Source organism: Saccopteryx leptura, chromosome 5, assembly GCF_036850995.1.
Source record: "Saccopteryx leptura isolate mSacLep1 chromosome 5, mSacLep1_pri_phased_curated, whole genome shotgun sequence".
Lineage (NCBI taxonomy): Eukaryota > Metazoa > Chordata > Mammalia > Chiroptera > Emballonuridae > Saccopteryx > Saccopteryx leptura.
In genome coordinates, this window is record NC_089507.1 from 7,704,777 (window position 1) to 7,725,152 (window position 20,376).

Below are 20,376 nucleotides of genomic sequence, written 5' to 3' on the forward strand. Positions count from 1 at the left end.
GTGCTGGGTGGATCCCGGTCAGGCGCATGTGGGAGTCTGTCTGACTGCCTACCTGTTTCCAACTTCAGAAAAATACAAAAAAAAAAAAAAAAAAAAAAAAAACCATCCATCTTGTGATACGCAATACTGTCTTTAACCCTCTGAGTAGTATAAATGTTCATGTTCGTCCTCGTGCCTCCTGACCATCCAGAGTACAACCTATTTTAAAAATGTGTAAGGCAACATTAAAAAAAGGCAATGTATGTTCTTGTTTCCACAAATTGTTTATCAAACAAACATGATTTTAAGTTAATAAAATAGAACTGGAACTAATTTCATTTTTTGAAAAAAAACCTCACTCCCAGGGGTCAACGAGCATGAAAAAACTCACTACTCAAAGGGTTAAAAGCAATATAAATTCGTATTTTTAACTCTTCAGAGAAATGATATTCACACCTGTTTTGTAATGGTTTTACAGTAAGGCTTGGATTTATTAAATGTTCATCTAAGTGTGCAAAACCACATAATGAAGAAATCTTGGTTTAGTCCTTTAGGAAGTACTATTTCCTAACAATTACAGACAAAAAAAAGTGCAATATCCTTTTAAAGACCTTTGGAGAAGATAATTCTCTTCATAGTGTACTTGGTATTGATTTAATAATGCCTGTAGTCAGGAAACAGCTCCTGACATAATCCTCCATGGGATAATTTGAACTCATTTTCTCTTTTTCTGTCCTCAAATACGCTGTAAAGGATCAGGTTGTATCATAGTAGTTTACATATTTGAAAATCCTTATTAAGGACTTCTTTTCCAAGTCACTGCACTGCAGGACGGTGCCCCTAGCAACAGTCTTGTACTGCCTTCATCATTCTGATGTGCCATGTGTCAGAACCAAAAGACGAATCTCAAAATTAGTTCTCCACCTTCTTCACAGAGCACTACTCTTTCCGTATTATACCACCCTTTCTCAAAGAAAATATCTGTATTGCAGAACCTCAAAAATTAAGAAAAGGAACTTTATGAGAGATGGTAGCAAGCAACAAAGCACACAGGATTCCCCAGAATCAGGGATCACTTACAGAGATGCGCCTCCTGCAGTTCCTGGGGCAGAGCTGAGGCTGCAGGCCAGCTTCACAAAGTCCGAGCTGGGCTGCTGCTCTCCATAGTCAGGAAACCAGAACGCACATCGTCAGAGCAGAACTCACCTTACCGGGAACGGCCAGAGCAGCAGAGCAGCTACAACGGATCAAGCATCCAAACTGGTACTAAAAAGATTGTATGCAGCTTTAGGAATTTTCTCCTCAAGCAATTTGCTTATGCCGGGAAGGCCGTGTATCTATTTGTTTCCAAACATCAATGTTCCAGCAATAAAAACAACAGAATAGGCTAATAAACGCTATGGAAATAAGCATTAGTAACTTACTTTTATTGCCCACCAAGGCAACCAGAGGCTGAGTTTCTGACTCCTCGTTCACCTTCTTCACCACAGTGTACCAGTCTTCCAAATTCTCAAAGCTTTGATAATTTGTAATGTCATACACCAAGAGGATTCCCTACCACAAAAGAGTTGCAGGATATTAGGAATGCACTACTTGAAAAAAAGTCATACTAACTACTCTTAAGTTACACTTCAGATATGCCTAGAACAGTGTAAAAATACAAGTGTAGGCTATTTTATATATAAATTGACTTCAGCATAGTTACTAGAAGACAGATAATAATGTTTTCATTCACTCAAACCCAGCAATGTAGGCTAATGAATAATTTTATCAAATCATAAGTGGTTTCCCAATAAGATATCTGGGATATGCTTGGTAAACTACAATCAATGTAAGAAAACCATATCACAGAGGTATAATCCTGTCTATGACTTTCATGAGGTCAAACATTGAAACCTTTCAATAAATAACCATCTGCTGCTGCTCTTCTTAAATATTTTCAAAAATGGACATTTCATGACATCCCCAGATAGTCCATTTCAGTGGTTTAACACAATTTTCTTTAAATGAAATAAGTCGATTTCCTCTTTTGGTCCTCTGTGCATTGGGAGAGCACTGTGCAAGTATCCTCCTTATAATAACCCTTCGTGTACTTGAATATAGTTAAGAAACTCCTTTACCATCTCCTTTCCAGAATAAACAAACTCAATTCCTTAAACTTGCCTCAAAGGACCTATTTTCTGTCCCTTTAATCATGGCTGTTGGTTCTTCCCAGGACACTCTCCATACAGTTTTCTGACATCCTCTTTAAAATGAGCAATGTAAAACTGGACATGATACTGTAATAAGAGCCTGAACAAAGCCAAATATAACAGAGGAATTGCTTCCTGCCTCTTATATATCATATTCCTTTTAATATATCCCATTATTGTGTGGGAAGAAGAAGTATGTACACACACAAAAATAACAGTGCCACATTCTTGATTCTTATCCAGTTTGCGGTCAAACACTTAATACAAAACTCTGCATATATTATAAGTCTGGACCCTGCTAGCATTTATGTCTCCTTCTTCTTAGGTTATAATCATAAATGCTGACTACTTCTTTGCACCTACAATGTACCACACAGCTATCTTGATCTTTTCATTAATCCTCACAACAAGCATGCAGAGCTGCTGTTACTATCTTCGTCTTACTAAAAACAGAGTTTAAAATAACCAAGGTCACACAGCTAGTTAAGTAATTGAGCCAAAATCTGAATCAAAGACTGAATGAATATAAAGTTCACTCACTCACTGCACAAACATTTGACTTCCAATTATAGGTCTGGTATTGTGTGGGGTGCTAGGGATATAAATTCCATAGCTCAAGGAACTCCAAGTCTTGCAGCAAAGCCGAGCACATAAACAGACAAGGACGCAACACAGAAGACATGGCCAGCGATGTCCTGGCAAATATTACCCAACTACTTAGGAGGATAGCAGGGGTAGGGGTGGGAAGAGTGTTATGTGAAGGGTTTGCTCATTTCTGTGGTGTAAATATGTCTGTTGGCCATTTTTAATCTATCAGTCACTTCACTGGAGACAGAGCTGAGTAGGACCTCATTATATAGCATCACTAAACATAAATAATCTCCAGAACATAGGTAACAAAAACATATAGCAGAATAACTAGTAAGTGTGCACTCTGAGTATACATTTGTTTTTAATTTATGATATTACATATAATGTTTTGTCTTAAATATATTCAACAACTGACTCACAGAAGCTCCTGAACTTAACACTGACTCTCCCAAGCTGGCTCTAGCACTGTTACAATCTTCCACTACCACTCTCTTTTATTAAACTACACTGGCCCCCACTCACTTAGTTTCTCTGAGTCTGGTTGTTTGCCCATAGTTTAAATAGTCTATAATTATTATGCAAAAATCACTTGTCTGATTCATTTCAGTAACTTAGACTTCTGTCTGTCTTCCCAAATGCACTGAAATGATGTCCAACAGAGAACTATTTGAAACAATGAGCATAATTCCACTTTCATTAAGAATAAGGCCCAGAACTGACCTCTGAAGAAAGCTAATCTTCAATCTATTGATTCCAATCCAGTTGTGATCAGTGGTAATATACTGCGTTAACAGACATCTGCCCTGGAAGTCAGATCACTGTTATGTTGAAGTCTTGGCTCTCCTATCTACTGATCTTGGTTAATGCTTTTACCATCTACCTTTACAGTACTTGCCATGTCTAAGTAATTAAGTAAAGTAATAAAATATAAGTTTAATTAAAAACTAACATACACAATTGCTGAGAATTTTTTTTTTTTTATTCTGAGTGAAAAAGAATTACATTTTCAAAGCAACTTTTTGTTTGGGGGTTTTTTTCTTTTCTTTTATAATTTATTTTTCAATTGAATTTTATTGGGGTGAACTGGTTAACATAATTATACAGGTCTCAGGTTCCCAATTCTAAAAACACATCTCTGTACACCGTATTGTGGTCACCCCCCAAGTCAACTCTTTATCCATCACCGTATCCACCCTATATTTTCCTCCACCTCCCTCCTCAAAACAATTTTAAGGTAGTTCTTGCACTCATAAATTGAGCCTTGACCTACAATGATTCTTAAACCTTAAGATTTTTGGAACCCTTCTAATTAATATATGCAAATCTTCATCTCAACATGGGTCAATATCTGAACAAGATGGAAAATGTACAAATAAAACAGAGCTATCATCTCTTGATAATCAGTGCCTAGTCAGAGCTGTGGACTAAAAATTAAATACCATTGATCCAGACCAGGTGTTCTATGGCCCAGGGTCAAATCCAGCTCCCATCCCATATATTTTAAATAAACTTCTATTGAAATATACTCGTACTCATTACTTTAAGTATTACCGATAACTGGAGAGTTGGGTAGCTGCAGCAGAGACAGCATGGCCCACAGAACCTAAAATAGTTTCTATCTGGCTCTTTAAGGGGACGTTTACCAATTCCTGATGTAGTCCAATGTGTCCTGATAGTTCTCAGTAAGTGACACCGACAAATCTCCCAGGACTCATAGAAAGCCAGACGAGAAGAACTTTTGGATTAATCTAGCTATCCCCCAGCACAAATCTCTACTTGTTTGGATACCCCGTTCTCAATCCCATTTCATATAAAAACAATGAGTTTATCTTTGCTCTTAAGATGGCAAGTTTGTACCAATTCTGACTTTTACTTGGATGGTAAAATTTGAGAAGGAAACATAAGAAAAATCAAAGACATTAAAATATAAAATAAATTCCAGGACAGATGGGTGTTAGATTTTCCAGGTAATAAATTCCTAACCACTATGTTGTGCCCCTGAAAGTAATATCATATAATACTGTATTTCAACTATAGTTGAAAAATAAATTTTTTTTTCTTTTTTTTTTTTTTTTTTTTTTTTTATAATAAATTTTTATTAATGGTAATGGGATGACATTAATAAATCAGGGTACATATATTCAAAGAAAACATGTCTAGGTTATTTTGTCATTAAATTATGTTGCAAACCCCTCGCCCAAAGTCAGACTGTCCTCCGCCACCCTCTATCTAGTTCTCTGTGCCCCTCCCCTCCCCCTAACTCTCTCCCTCCCTCCCTCCCATGTCCTCCCTCCCCCCACCCTTGGTAACCACCACACTCTTGTCCATGTCTCTTAGTCTCATTTTTATGTTCCACCAATGTATGGAACCATGTAGTTCTTGTTTTTTTCTGATTTACTTATTTCACTCCTTATAATGTTATCAAGATCCCACCATTTTGCTGTAAATGATCTGATGTCATCATTTCTTATGGCTGAGTAGTATTCCATAGTGTATATGTGCCACATCTTCTTTATCCAGTCTTCTATTGAAGGGCTTTTTGGTTGTTTCCATGTCTTGGCCACTGTGAACAGTGCTGCAATGAACATGGGGCTACATGTGTCTTCACGTATCAATGTTTCTGAGGTTTTGGGGTATATACCCAGTAGAGGGATTGCTGGGTCATAAGGTAGTTCTATTTGCAGTTTTTTGAGGAACCACCATACTTTCCTCCATAATGGTTGTACTACTTTACATTCCCACCAACAGTGAATGAGGGTTCCTTTTTCTCCACAGCCTCTCCAACATTTGCTATTACCCGTCTTGTTGATAATAGCTAATCTAACAGGAGTGAGGTGGTATCTCATTGTAGTTTTGATTTGCATTTCTCTAATAACTAATGAAGCTGAGCATCTTTTCATATATCTGTTGGCCATTTGTATCTCTTCCTGGGAGAAGTGTCTGTTCATGTCCTCTTCCCATTTTTTTATTGGATTGTTTGTTTGTTTGTTGTTGAGGTTTTATGAGTTCTTTGTAAAATCATTTCTGGATATTAGGCCCTTCTACTGATGCTGATTGTCTTGAAAATATCATTTCCCTTTAGTTGGCTAGTCATGTTTATTTTGAATATCAGTTTCTCTTGCTTGAGCTAGAAAACTTATAATTCTGATGTTAGACACCATTCGTTTATCTTTGCCTTCACTTCTCTTGCCATTTGGAGTCAAGTTCATAAAATGTCTTTAAAACCCCGGTCCATGATTTTAGTACCTATGTCTTCTATCTATGTACTTTATTGGGTTCAGGTCTTATATTTAGGTCTTTTATCCATTTTGAAATTAATTTTATTACACGGGGACAGGCTGTAGTCGAGTTTCATTCTTTTGCATGTGGCTTTCCATTTTTGCCCAACCACCATTTGGTTGAAGAGGCTTTCTTTTCTCCAATTGAGTAGTGTTGTTTGGCCCCTGTTACTCAAAGATTACTTACTGACCACTACTCGCGGCTCGGGAGCGCTCTCTCTATTTTCTGGGCTTTGTAGTTCTGTTCCATTGGTCTGAGTGTCTATTTTTCTGCCAATACCATGCTGTTTTGATTATCGTGGCCCTATAATATAGTTTAAAGTCAGGTATTGTAATGCCCCCAGCTTCATTCTTTTTCCTTAGGATTGTTTTGGCTATTCGGGGTTTTTTATAGTTCCATATAAATCTGATGATTTTTTGTTCCATTTCTTTAAAAAATCTCATAGGGATTTTGATGGGAATTGCATTAAATTTGTATATTGCTTTGGGTAATATGGCCATTTTGATTATATTTATTCTTCCTATCCAAGAACAAGGAATATTTTTCCATCTCATTGTATCTTTTCGATTTCTCTTAACAATGCTTTGTAATTTTCATTATATAGGTCCTTTACGTTCTTTGTTATGTTTATTCCTAGGTATTTTATTTTTTTTGTTGCAATCGTGAAGGGGATTATTTTTTTGAGTTCGTTTTCTAGTATTTCATTGTTGGCATATAGAAAGGCTATGGACTTTTGTATGTTAATTTTGTATCCTGCGACCTTACTGTATTGGTTTATTGTTTCTAATAATCTTTTTGTGGAGTCCTTCGGGTTTTCGATGTATAGGATCATATCATCAGCAAAAAGTGATACCTTTACTTCGAAAAATAAATTTTTAAAAAATAAAGGGAAAAAATTGAAATTCCAGAACTTTCAGTTTCACTTCCAACATGTAAAGAGCTTAGAAGTCATCGTGTCTTTCCTTACAATCAGAAAAAAAGCTAAATAAACTGAAAATCAATTACTTTTCTTGGCTATAACAAAGCTGAGTTTACCCAACACATTTCTGCCCTGAAATCTGGAGAGACAGCTAAATTCAGAGTCATAACTCAAATCTGCTTACCTAAAGCATAAATTTTTTTTTAATTTTATTTATTTATTTATTTTTTACAGAGACAGAGAGTGAGTCAGAGAGAGGGATAGACAGGGACAGACAGACAGGAACGAAGAGAGATGAGAAGCATCAATCATTAGTTTTTCATTGCGCGTTGCAACACCTTAGTTGTTCATTCATTGCTTTCTCATATGTGCCTTGACCGCGGGCCTTAACCCCTCGCTGGAGCCAGCGACCTTGGGTTCAAGCTGGTGGGCTTTTGCTCAAAGCAGATGAGCCTGCGCTCATGCTGGCGACCTCAGGGTCTCGAACCTGGGTCCTCCACATCCCAGTCCGACGCTCTATCCACTGCGCCACTGCCTGGTCAGGCAAGCATAAATTATTAAAGGCAGTAAATGGTAGAAACAACTAAATGATAAATTTGATATGCTGCTGAAGGCTGAGTGTGGTCTTCCTTGAAAATAAAAAATTCCTAGGGCATACAGTCTTAGAGGCAGTGGGTTTTACCTGCAAAAACCCCCACCAGAACCACGGGGTAAAGGTCAAGAAAGATTCCATTATGGCTCTGGCATGGGAAGGGAGAAAGTAACTATTGTAAAATATGCCTAGACAGTACCCATAAAAAGGTATATTCTCCAAGAGAAAAAGCTGACTCAGAGTCTCGTATGGGGACATGGAGAAAGGGCAGTCCCTAGTTACAGCCTGTCTAGCCATCCTGTTTCACCTCAGTGGGAAGAGCTATGAAACACCTGTGAACGTCACAGCCCAGGGCCACAGGCCACTAAGAGGCCAGTATTCATCATCCGAGTACAGAATGCTTCCGCCTCCTTCACACTAGACCACAGCACCAGCAGGACACCAGTATAATGGTAGCAGGTGACAGCTGAAAAAGCCGCAGGACACAAACTGCAAGTACAAAGACTTCTTTGAGATACCCAGAAAAAAGGAGACACGAGGACATAAAGGGATCTGATGTCCCTGGCATCTACACCTTCAGCCAACATCAAACACAGCCGGACTCCTGGCCATGTTACCATGAAACCTCACCATAAGCCTATTTGCCTGAGTTCTTATTACTCAATACATCACATCTAGCTTTTAACAAAAAAAAAAAAATTAGAATACTAAAAGGAAGTTTGAAAAGAACTGGCAACCATTAGAACCAAACTCAGATGTGAACAGAATTCAGAATTCTCACACCAAGGATTTACATAACTGGAATCAGCAGCGCCTGCGGCAGGGCGGCACCAGGGGCGGCTTCCTGGGCGTGCCACGCTGGCTGCGGGGTTGTGGGGCAGCCCGCAGGCCCTGGGCCCCAGCCTGTCGCAAGCCTCTGATCAGGTCTGGGAAGGCCCAGGGAGGTCTGCACCTCCAGGGCCATGATGAGACACAGTGACTCAGCTAAGCCCCCCCCCGCCCCCCGCCATCATTCGGGGGCATCTCAGCTTCCACATCAGCTTGACCATCGTCAGCCCCAGCGACTCTGCGGAGACGCCCAGCGGGAGAGCCAGCCGCAGTTCCCAAGCAAAGAGCAGGTGGCCTGGGCAGGTGAGGACCATAGCCTCAGACCACCCCCTCGGCCCCACCATCGCCCAGGACCGACCGCCTGTGCCCACGAGAACTCGGGCCTCCCCCATGCACTGCGGGCTGTCCCGGACCACCGCCTCCGTTTACCTCTGCCCCAGCCCAGAGCGCCTGAGCCAACTAGACGTGCCTTCGGTATCCTAAGGCAGGGAAAGGGTGGATCAAATCCTTTCCTACCAAAATGCCCGACCACCTTTGGGGTGTCTCCAAAAGTGTGTAGTTTAACCTCCCCTCCCCCAAAGAGGAGAGATTAAAATTCATTGTGCTATGAAAAGTAAATAAAACAAAATAAAAGAATTAAGTGAAATATTTAAGTGTTGAAAAATATCAACCTAGAATTATATAGGTAAAATTATTATCCATGAGTGAGGGAGAAATAAAGACTTTCTCAGACAAAAGAAAACTGAAGGAATTCATAACCCTATCAGACCTGCCCTGGAAGAAATGTTAGAAGAGATTCTTCAGGAAGAAGGAAGTGATATTACAAAAAGAAATTCAGTTCTGCAGGTAGACCATCAGAGAAGAAACAAGTGTTTATTGTTTACACTAATAACAGTAATAATATATTGAGCGATTTTAGCAGACGGACAAGTGAAATGATTACGGCAATGATGTAAAGAACGGGAGGGATGAATTGAGAATATTCTTTTATGAAGGATCTGAAGTACATGTGAAGCAATGCAGTGTTACATGGAAGTGAACTTAATTAAAACTGTACATTGCTGCCTGACCGGGCAGTGGCGCAGTGGAAGGAGCATCGGACTGGGATGCGGAAGACCCAGGTTCGAGATCCCAAGGTTGCCAGCTTGAGCGAGGGCTCATCTGGTTTGAGCAAAAGCTCACCAGCTTGAGCCCAAGGTCGCTGGCTCGAGCAAGGGGTTACTCGGTCTGCTGAAGGCCCGCGGTCAAGGCACATATGAGAAGGCAATCAATGAATAATTAAGGTGTTGCAATGCGCAACGAAAAACTAATGATTGATGCTTCTCTCTCCATTCCTCTGTCTGTCCCTGTCTATCCGTCTTTCTGACTCTCTTTCTGTCTCTGAAAAAAAAAAAAAACCTGTACATTGCTAAAAATATATTTTTAGTATAATTGATAGGCTAAGAAAGGAGATAAAAGTTAAAAAAAAAGTAAAAATAAAAGTAAAACTAGAAAATACCAAAAAAGAACAAGGAATAGAAAAAAATCATGACAGATATTAACCCAACTATATCAATAATCATTTTAAATGTGAATGATCTAAATATACACCAATTTAAAAACAGAGATTGTCAGAGCATATGAAAACAAAGACTCAACTATATGTTGCCTTCAGGAAACTCACTTTAAATATAAAGACACAGGTTAAAATTAAAGGGATACAGAAATATCATTCTAACACTAATAAAAAGAAAACTAGAGTTGCTTTTTAATTTCAAACAAAGCAGATTTCAAAATAAGGAAAACTGTTTAAAGCATAAAGATTGGCATTCTGACAAAGGGGCCAATTCCCCAAGAGAACATAAAAATCCTTCATGTACATACAACTAGTAAATGTCAAAATACATGAGACCAAAACCGACAGAACTCTATAGAATTCCAAATCCACAGATTCAGTAATATCACTGGAGACTTCAACACTCCTCTTTTATTAATTGATACATCAAGCGCAAATCAGTAAGCAGAAGTGAACAGCACTAACTGACCCATCGACCTGCCATTCATTCTTCTCCTGTCTTTGTCCCCATACCGCCCTGTGCTGCCTCTTCCCAATTCACCCTCCAAGTGTCCCTCTTCTCCCCAAATCTTATTGCCATGACTTTTGGAAATCAGGTTTCAAATTTGAATAAATCCTTCTGTATCTTCAAATTCTTCAACAATAATATCCCCCATTTTCTACATCTTAACTTCACTTTTTCCCCTGAATTCCCTCCTCATTGTAAACCTAAAGACTTTACTAAATATTGCATAAAGTTATCTTGTATAGGACTTTGTTTCCATCTGTTTCACTTATCACAGTATCTAATGAGCAGGATGGAATAACTGGTAGCAGCTTTGAAGAAATAAGCACCGGGGGCAACACAGCAGTCTTGGAAGGTGTTTCACAGATTTACTTCTGAAATGTAATAAGGCACAGCACACACACAATTTAACCTTCCCCAAAATAAAAGGCTCCCTATTCTTAAAATGCAGGTAATTTTTCTCCCTCATTTGTATGACAAACAATCTACTTTAGTTTTTAATTATATATAGAAAAAACTCATATAAATTATTCATAACGACATATACTTTGTTGAATAAGTACAATCTGTAAAAAGAAATAGTAAAAGCAATAGAGGTCTGTAAACATAATTAGTTATAAGTTGACAAATATCTAACAAAAAAATTCATAGTAAAAGACAGTAGAGGGTCTCAGGGAGTTCAGCTTTCAGACCTGATCTCTCCGCGGGTGTCACACAGACATCAAGTCCCTTTGTTGGTGGGCAGCAGGCTGGCTCATCTGTGGGGGGCACTGGCACACAATAGCAGTTATGTTCCACCTCACCAATGACTATACTGCATTGAGCTTATGCTCAGTAGGGCAGTGTTTGCAAACCACTTAGAGTCCAGGGTGGAAAGAGCTACAAAAACGAAACACGCAGTCTTTCTCTGAGGTTTATTAGCCTCTGTTAGCCACAGGTTACAGGGCACTAAACACTACCCACTGTGTATTTGCTCATAACCATTACGAAAAATAGCCTATAACATCTTTCTGAAGACTCCTAGAAATTTTTAAGGCAATTCAAAATCTGGGAATTTAACTAGGATATTCTTCAATTCTTAGAACTAGTTCTTGTCAAAATATCTCACTAATTCTTTCTTGGGTATCAATTCAATTTTGTTTTAACCAACACTATTCAATAGACTATTACTAAAGTTTAATGCTACTGGGGGGGGGGGGGAGTGAAGAAGGTAAAATAATCAGTTTTATTTTAAACTAAGTTAATTCCCAGACTACAAATAAGCTTCTTCGTGGATGTTAAGAAAATTTTTTTATAAAACAGACTCGCTAGCTTAATAACCCAGATAGGTTTAAGATAATTCTTTCTATACTCAACACATTAGCTAGAGAACCTAAGACAAAATCCTGATTATACATTAAACTGGTATTCTCAAAGCACTATTTATGGAAGAGTTCTACCCTGTAGCACGTGCACTCAAATCCAAAGCACTCAAGAGATAGGCAGTCTACAGCAACTTTGGAAACAGGACAGATCCACTTTGAAGAATAATTATATGATGATATAATATAAAGTTACATATTAATATGCTATTAGAATGTTTTTGAAAGCATTGTTTTTTGAAAAGTAACATTTCCCCCAATTTATAGTAGTGAATTATAGTCAGAGCTTCTTGGCCTAGATAAAAAAAATTCACACATATTTTAACAAAAGAAACTACTGGTAAATGTACTTTATATATTTTACATAGCATGTCATTTAGAATCTCTGGAAAGCAGAGAAAATTTATTATCATTAATTTATGACAATTCATTTTATCATTTCAAAATTACTAGTTTCCTAAGAAAATTTCATGGAAATGTATCATGAATTTCTCAGAAATACTGTACTACACTGTTGTTTAATAAAGCATAGAATATTCTTACAACATTCATAGAAACTGTAAAATGTAAATAATAAAAGGCACCACCTTTTATTTTGAGAAAAAAGGTACCTTCAAATTGAAATCTTATATGACAAGTTCTAAAAAAAAAGTATAACATTCTCTTCCTCCAAAGATATGAGGTACATTATTAGAATACAATAGAGTAATTTTACTAAACTCAAGTACTCTCAAAAAAGATGGAAAGTTCTGAAATGTCTACAAATTTCCGCACTAATGGTTACTGAGTATAAGCAGATGTATAACAGCATAAGATATACACTGTACAAAAATTATTTGAGGGGACAGTCATAAAACACTGTGAATGTACTAAATGCCACTGACTATGTACTTTAAAATGGCTATTATATTATGTGAATTTCACATCAATATTAATTTTTGTATCATATAATTTTATATTTTAAAACTTTAAATAATTAAAATATATGAAATAATAAATTTTTAAATGATTTGGTATGGTAAAATTAAAAGAATTCAATGCATGAGTGTTATATTCTCCTAAATTTTCAGTGAATTTATTAATTGAATTTTATATCATAGTTTACCCTGAAATACATAAAATCATCCTGTTTCCCACTAACTCTAGCTACCTCTATAAAAAAATATTCTATTTGACACTCAGAATCAAATATGATAAGAAGCTTGACTAATCTAATTTTGATTGTTTAAAAAATTCGGTATGTATCCTTGAAGACAGATTCTAATGAAGCAAAGAGAAAAAATTATTTTCAAATCCCATTTACCAACTATGAGGGTGAAACGAGGACTGTTGATCCCCATAAATCTCTGTCCAGCAATTTTTATTTACTTAACAACTTTAAACATATTCAGTTTAAAATTAAAAAAAAAAATTAAACAACAATAAAGTCAGAAACCAAAATCTGAGACATATCTTTTAAGAGAAAAATGAACATGCATGAAATCAAATCATCTAGTTACAAGTAAAAATGTTAAATGAGCAGAAAGAGTGTTCAGGAGACAAAGAACACTGCAGATGAAAAGGCAAGGAAGAGAGAGTTCTAAGAGCCCAACCTATGCATCAATAATATAAAAATCAAAACTCTAGGACCTTTATACCTGATTCAGAACCATGTGAGCATCATCTATTTAAAAAATAGTTCAGAATCTATTTTCCATCAAAAATTAAAGTAATGGTACTTAACCATTATCAAACTCCATAAAAAAACCATGCTTAACATTATCTGTCTTCATCTTCTAGATTAATTTCTTATGAGCAACATAGTTCCACATAACCAAGTCATGATTCTCTCACTGAAAGTTTCAAACTCCCTCTCCAGTGCCTTGGTATGATATTAACGAGACAAGCTAATTAAAAGTGGAAGAGCAAAAATTAATACCATGTAAATAATTAACTTTTTAAAGTATACTGCTACCATGCATATTTCCTATTTGTACAATCATTTAATTTAAAAACATAAATTATGTCTATATAAGCTCATGTTGCCCACTAATTTTTGTTTTATATATATACATTTTCATCTGAAAAAACATCATTATCATGTTAAAATATTGTATGTGCTTCATACATATAATTAAACATACTTAGTTTTCAGATACAATATATTGACATCTATTAAATCAGGAGAACTATATAGACTGATTCATAACACAAAAATATATAGACATATAAATATGCTTTTTGTCCTTACAACTTAAAATGAAATTAAATTTTCCCTTTCTACGTTTTCATTCATTCAGCTTATATATTTTGAAAATGGTCACTATTATGAAGTCAGCTAATAAATATCAAAATATCATTTATCATCATATAAAAAGTATCAAAATATCATTTATCACTACATTTATTCAACTGCTGACAAAAATATCTTATAATGTAAGTAGCATATGAAAGCTATTAAGAGTCACACCAGTTTCTTGACCCAAATCATTCCAAACAGAATTTGGGGAGGAGGAAAGCAAAGGATTAGCACACATATAAATGTAGTTTCTCTATCAGATAGAAATCATGTTAAAAGAGAGTTGTGTGTGTTTGAGGATGGTATTTTCAGTACTGGAATAATCACAGAACTCTTGTCATACCTGTGCTCCATAGATATATTTATCCAACATCTTCCCTCCTATTGTCTGCCCTCCTATATCCCAAACTTGAAGAGCAACATTCAAGTTTCCTAAAATATAAAAAATAGATATTTATATATAAATAAGAATATAATAAAAGTTAAGTAACAATTGAACACAGTTTCACAGAACACTAAATCACAACAATAAAACTCTAACCTAATTTGCCTTTTATTCTGCAGGCTCATATAAGTCAGATGTTTGGAGCTATGAAGTAATGTTATCAAAAGAAATCCTGGTGAGAATTTAAGTTTATAATATACTTTTACCCCATTTCCATGGGACCACATTTATAATCACCTTCAAAACAAAAGAAAATAAAGAAAGCTTTAATTCATAAATTTCTTAAACCTCAAGAAAAAATTTTCTTAAACAGAAAATAGAAATATAACATACTTGCACCTAGGGTAAGAAATATACTTCAAAAATAAAAATTTAACTTTACATACTAACTTACCCATTTGCACATAATGAATTTTGCTGTTAAGTTCCATACACTGTAAAGGTTCTATAACCACAGAATGATACATTGTAGACAATAAAAATAGACCCATAGTTTCAACTCAAATGAATAAATTTTTTAAATTTGAATGTCAGCTATTGCATGTAATAGTAAACATAATAAAAATTATGTTTTCAAATTTAACTTATAAAATAGAAACACAATTGATACCCTCTTCGGAAGTGATGTAGGATACATACCCCGCTTATCATCAAAGCATATCATCAAATATTATGACTCATTTATACATGTTCAAAGTATTTCCACTGAAACAAATTACAATACGTGCTTCAAAGCCTTCCTAAAATAGTGTATCAAATCTTTTTCCACATACAGGCATCATAAAAGCATACTAAAATACAAAGCAATCTTTAAAAAAAATGTTTATTCATTTTGCAAAATATTTGGTTAACACAAAAATATATGAGCTAGGACACCCTCTCTACTTAATGACTAAAAAAAAAAGGCTATGTTCAATATGCCTGCTATTTTAAAATTTCAAACTGTTTCTCCTAACAAAATTATGCAGTTTGCTCCAAAGGTAGACAAAGTCTCAGTACCTTCAAAATGAGCTCCCCCCCAAAAAATGTATCTCTCTGAATGGTGTGCAAATCAAGAAAACTCAAACCAAAAACTTAGGAACTAAAAAAAAAGTCTCACTTCAAAAATAAAATATATATATACATATGAATTGTTATACCAAAACACTAAAATTGGAGAATGTTAGTCACACCACTCAACTTTGCAACTGACAAGAAAGTATGACACTGGACTGACCAGCCAAGTTTTGCCCTTAACTCTGTTTCGTTGGGTGTGCATTACAATCTTTCCATTATTTGGACGTAGGTCTGTTCCATCTGCCAACATGCAGAAGATTTACATGAGGAACTTCCAATTGCATTACTGAGAGCTACTGAAGTTTATCACCTGTCATCATTTCCACATACACACACACTTTCAATGCTCGCAGAGTAACGACAGAAATGTTCTTCAAGCTCTATGAATACGAAAACCAAAATGTCTCAGACAAAGACTTGTCCAACTACTTGTATAAACCTAATTTATAAAAATCTAAATTTTCAAGATTTGAAGCTGAAATCATTCCCTTAGAATACTGCCTCAAATTAAGCAGGTGAGAGAGGGCTAGCCATCGCTAGAATTATATTAGTACTTTCATAGGCCCTCAGATAAAGAGGCAGTACTCTATTCATTTTACAATCATTTATTTACTTCAAAAAACAGTATTTAACAGAATTAACTTCTTTAGAGTAAGATGTTAGGCAACACAATAAAAGGCACCTAATCCCATTTTTTTCAAGGAAAATAAACCCTTTCATTAGAAATATGAAGCAGTTTTTCCTTTAAGTTCTGAATACTTCAACTATAACTTGAGGAACACAGTCTTCATTCCATGTTTTCAAATTCTGATGGCAATCATTTGAAGACTAAATCATTTATTCAACTGTCTCCATAAAAGGTTTATATTTATGTGTTGAGGGTATTTTTTAAATCCATACCTGTCCAAATAAACAGTTTGTTGTGGTTGGCTTGTTAATATACATTTTCTAGTGCCTCAGAAATAAAAACAGCTATACATAACTGATAATCCATGAATAGACAATGCTAGCCAAAAATATAAAACTTTGATTCTCATCATAACCTCAACAAATATTAACTTTATAGTTACTTCATACACAGGAATATATTTTTAATTTCCACATTTAAATTTGAGGCTTATTAATGCATAACAATAAAGATAAATAAAATAACATAAAGATAGAATTCAACTCAACATTCATTTTAGTGCTGGAGGCATAAACATGAAGCTTCCCAGTACATTTTCAAAATCGCATACCGAGAAAGCTGTATAAGAGTATGTAAATAACTAATATTGCAAAATTTTTTAAAATCACAAATCTATATAATTTTCTAATAATAAACATTAAGAAAATTGTCAGCAATCTAATCCCAAATGCAAAATGATACAAAATTCCACTCTTCTGTAAGAAATTACATGCAACTAGGGGGAAAAAAATAAAATAAATGAGGTGACAAAATACAGGTAAGTTGCTTCTGGTATGAACCAAAGCCACAAAGAGGATTCAACAGTGACCTTGTAAAAGTACACTTGGTGCCTTGGTTAACCTTACTTAAAGTGCTGCAGAGTCAAGATGGAACTAAAAACACAAGTCTGCCCACTTCTTGTACTAAAGACTTAGAAATCCTTTTCACAGTAGAACGCTGTTTACTGGACTGTACCCACAGCTTCCTGAAAGTATTTTGACTAAGGCTCTTAAGAAGCTCTATCAGCAGAATCTCTGACTAACAGATACACTATTTTAAGCAGTAAAATCTGCACAGTGGTTGCATCCAGACTATACAGCATACCGGATCATGAAATATACTAAAATGGATGAGTATTTGCAAAGTAATGACCTTGACAACAGGCATGAAGAGAATGTGAATAGATGGACAGGAGGGCTCACACCACGAACAATCTGAATGGACATAAGTTACGAGGATACTAACAAATACTAGATTCAACAACTGTACTGCTATGCTATCATATAAATCCAATAATGCTACCAGCAATGTTCTGGCTAATAATACAAATGTTGATCATCATATATAAAACACAATGAATTAAGATTAAGATTAAAGTATATTAAGGATATATTATGAATTTCATAATTTATCCACTGTATTTCTTGATGTACCTATAATTATATAAAACCAAAACATACTAAAACAATTTTTCCTACTGAAATTTCTACCATAATTTTGAGTCCATTAAGTAGCATAAAACCAATTGCCTTTTCAAAAAAAAAAGAATTTTTTCTAGAACTCTGCCCATCAAAATAAAACTCAATCAGGAAAATTCAAATATACATTCATTGAATATATATTTCCTAATGTCATGTTTTGAACCTACTTTCTAACTCTAAAATATTATACTATAAATTTGGATTTCAGGCATACCAGTTTTTGCAAACTAATCAAAAATTTTAAATCGGTAATATTGTGCAACACATCAGAAATCATCACATATGTGGAACAATGTCCAAAATAAGTCTTAAAATGTTTTAAATGTTTGAGTAGATGCTTGCTCCTTTAAGCCTTTGAACTAAAAATTCACAAAAGTTAAACAATATTAGATGGTGCTAATTAGCATTAAAAGAAAACAGTCAACAACTAAATACATACTGAGGTTCTCTGTGCACAACTGGAACCTCTAAAAAACTGCTGTAAAAAGAAATTTTTAGCATGTATATTATGTGATTTGTGCATATAACTGATGTAAATATTATGTATGTACCAGTAACCTAGCTGTAAGAGTGAGAATAATACAAATGAGATTTTTAGTTTTGAATACATTAAAAGAAAATACAAATGAAACTAACTATGCATATGTTTCTCATTTAAACCTCTTGCTGAACAATAACTCCACAACAGAAAATCAGAATTCTTTTATCACACTATATCTTCTAATTTATTTGTTATTGGTAGGCAAATAAATACAAGCCATCACAAAATATAAGAATATATTACTAGTAAGATGTGCAGCATGCCTTTAATTACCAAGAGTTTTCATTAGCTGCTCTAAAACTGCCATGGAGAGCTGTCTGAAAGATGAGGTGTTTGAGAGACTAAAATATTTCAATACTACTGGGTTTTATTAAACCCTTTCCACTATCAGTCATATTCTGGCATATGATTCACACTTGTAACAGTTTCTATTCAAATGGGCTTCCTCAGAGAGGAGAGGGATGCACTGGTTTAGAAGGTCAATCAAGATAAACTGCCTTTAATAAAATACTTTAAACATATAATTTAACCATCACAGTGAATGGACAGAGTATTTTAAAGCCCCAATTGTTCAGAAACTAACTTAAAACAGAAACCACTCTTTTTTGTTATTATTTCCCTGTATTTCCCACAAAATGTGCTGCAACTGGCATCTAAATAGTCTCTTTGCATGGTGAACTGAAACATCTTGAATGCTCAAACTGTATTTTTATGAGTGCCTAGGGACTCTAAATTTTAGTGGTCTATTAAATGCCAGCAATTTCATGCCGCCTTGCATAAAACAGCATTCACATATTAGAGCACAGAAGTTCCATAGCTACATTATACTTCTGGTCCAACTTTCTCCCAAACAAAAAACTGAAGCAGAGGCTAATCAAAATAGTATTTTAAAAAAATAATCCTTTCCAGTCTTTTTCATTTAGTTTATGCAATCTATTGATAACTGTATAGCATTCGATTTTTTAAAAACGTTTTAGAATTTTAGAAGCAACTATTGTTTATCCTCGAAAAATGTGTAGTCAAAAACAGTAGGAGAGTTGAGGCGTCTTCATACATAAACTTTCTTCCCACACCCAGAGACAATGTCTTCATGGTAGCTGCTGCTGAAATACATCTTTTTCAGATAAAATCTACTGATTACACATATTTTCATGTAGAAGCAACTCTAAACTTCAGTTTACACATTTCTGCCTAAGTCTCTTATTGTAAAACACGCCTACTTTTCTGTTACACTTTTTGAAGTCTCTTACCTGGCAATGTTATCCTTCTCAAAAAGAAATCCAGGCCTACAGTTTGTTTGTACTGTTTCCCAAAAGTTTCTTGAGCAAAACACGTAGCTAAGGAGGTCTAAAAAAATAAATGTACAACATATTAAAATTAGTATCTTTGCTTTAGAAATTTAACATAAGATCACCACTAAATGTTATTAAGTAATCTTAATATTCATGCTCCCATTAATCCAAAAAAAAAACCCAAAAAACCACAACTATAAGCAGTTCTAATCAGTTACAAGGGGAGGAGAGACTTAACACTTCCCCAGGTAAACTTCTCTGGCCGAAAGCTATCCCTGGGACCACAGACTAACCCGTAGAGAGCTTTAAATTCCGACTGTCAAGCTTCTTTTCCTTGCTAGAAATTAGAATTTGAAAGTTATCAACAGAGAAAACTAAAGCGTCATGATAAAAGATCTGAATCATATATCCATACGTATCAGTTTAATTCAAATTTCAGATAACTCTTAAGTTTAATTTCTGAGGTTAAATATTTTTAGGAGTTTGGGGTTTTTTCTTTTAATAATTATTTTATTGGGGTGACACTGGTTAATAAAATTATACAGGTTTCAGGTGTACAATTCTATACTACATTATTTGTATATCGTATTGTGTGTTCACCACTCCAAGTGAAGTCTCCTGACATGGTGACTGAACAGTCTGTGCTCTCAGCCAATAATAAGAAATGATTAAGGAGGGGAAAAGCCTTTTTATAGAATTTCTTACCACCCCCACAAGAAGAGTATCATAAGTATATCATTTTCCTCTATATTAAAGCTGTCAAATGAAGATAATTCTACAGAATGACTGAGAATATGTAGCTTTTAAATAAGATT

General features: G+C 35.2%; 1 protein-coding gene across 2 annotated transcripts in view; it reads right to left on the bottom strand.

Moving 5' to 3' along the window:
• The window catches only part of RAB28 (RAB28, member RAS oncogene family), a 79,669-nt gene that overhangs the window by 54,885 nt on the left and 4,408 nt on the right, over positions 1-20,376 (bottom strand). For both annotated transcript variants that reach the window (XM_066385408.1, XM_066385409.1), the window contains exons 2-4: positions 19,520-19,616; positions 14,423-14,511; positions 1,404-1,533 (exon numbers count right to left, since the gene is read on the bottom strand). In XM_066385408.1, the coding sequence (XP_066241505.1) occupies positions 1,404-1,533; positions 14,423-14,511; positions 19,520-19,616 (316 nt within the window). The remainder of the gene's footprint in view (positions 1-1,403; positions 1,534-14,422; positions 14,512-19,519; positions 19,617-20,376) is intronic.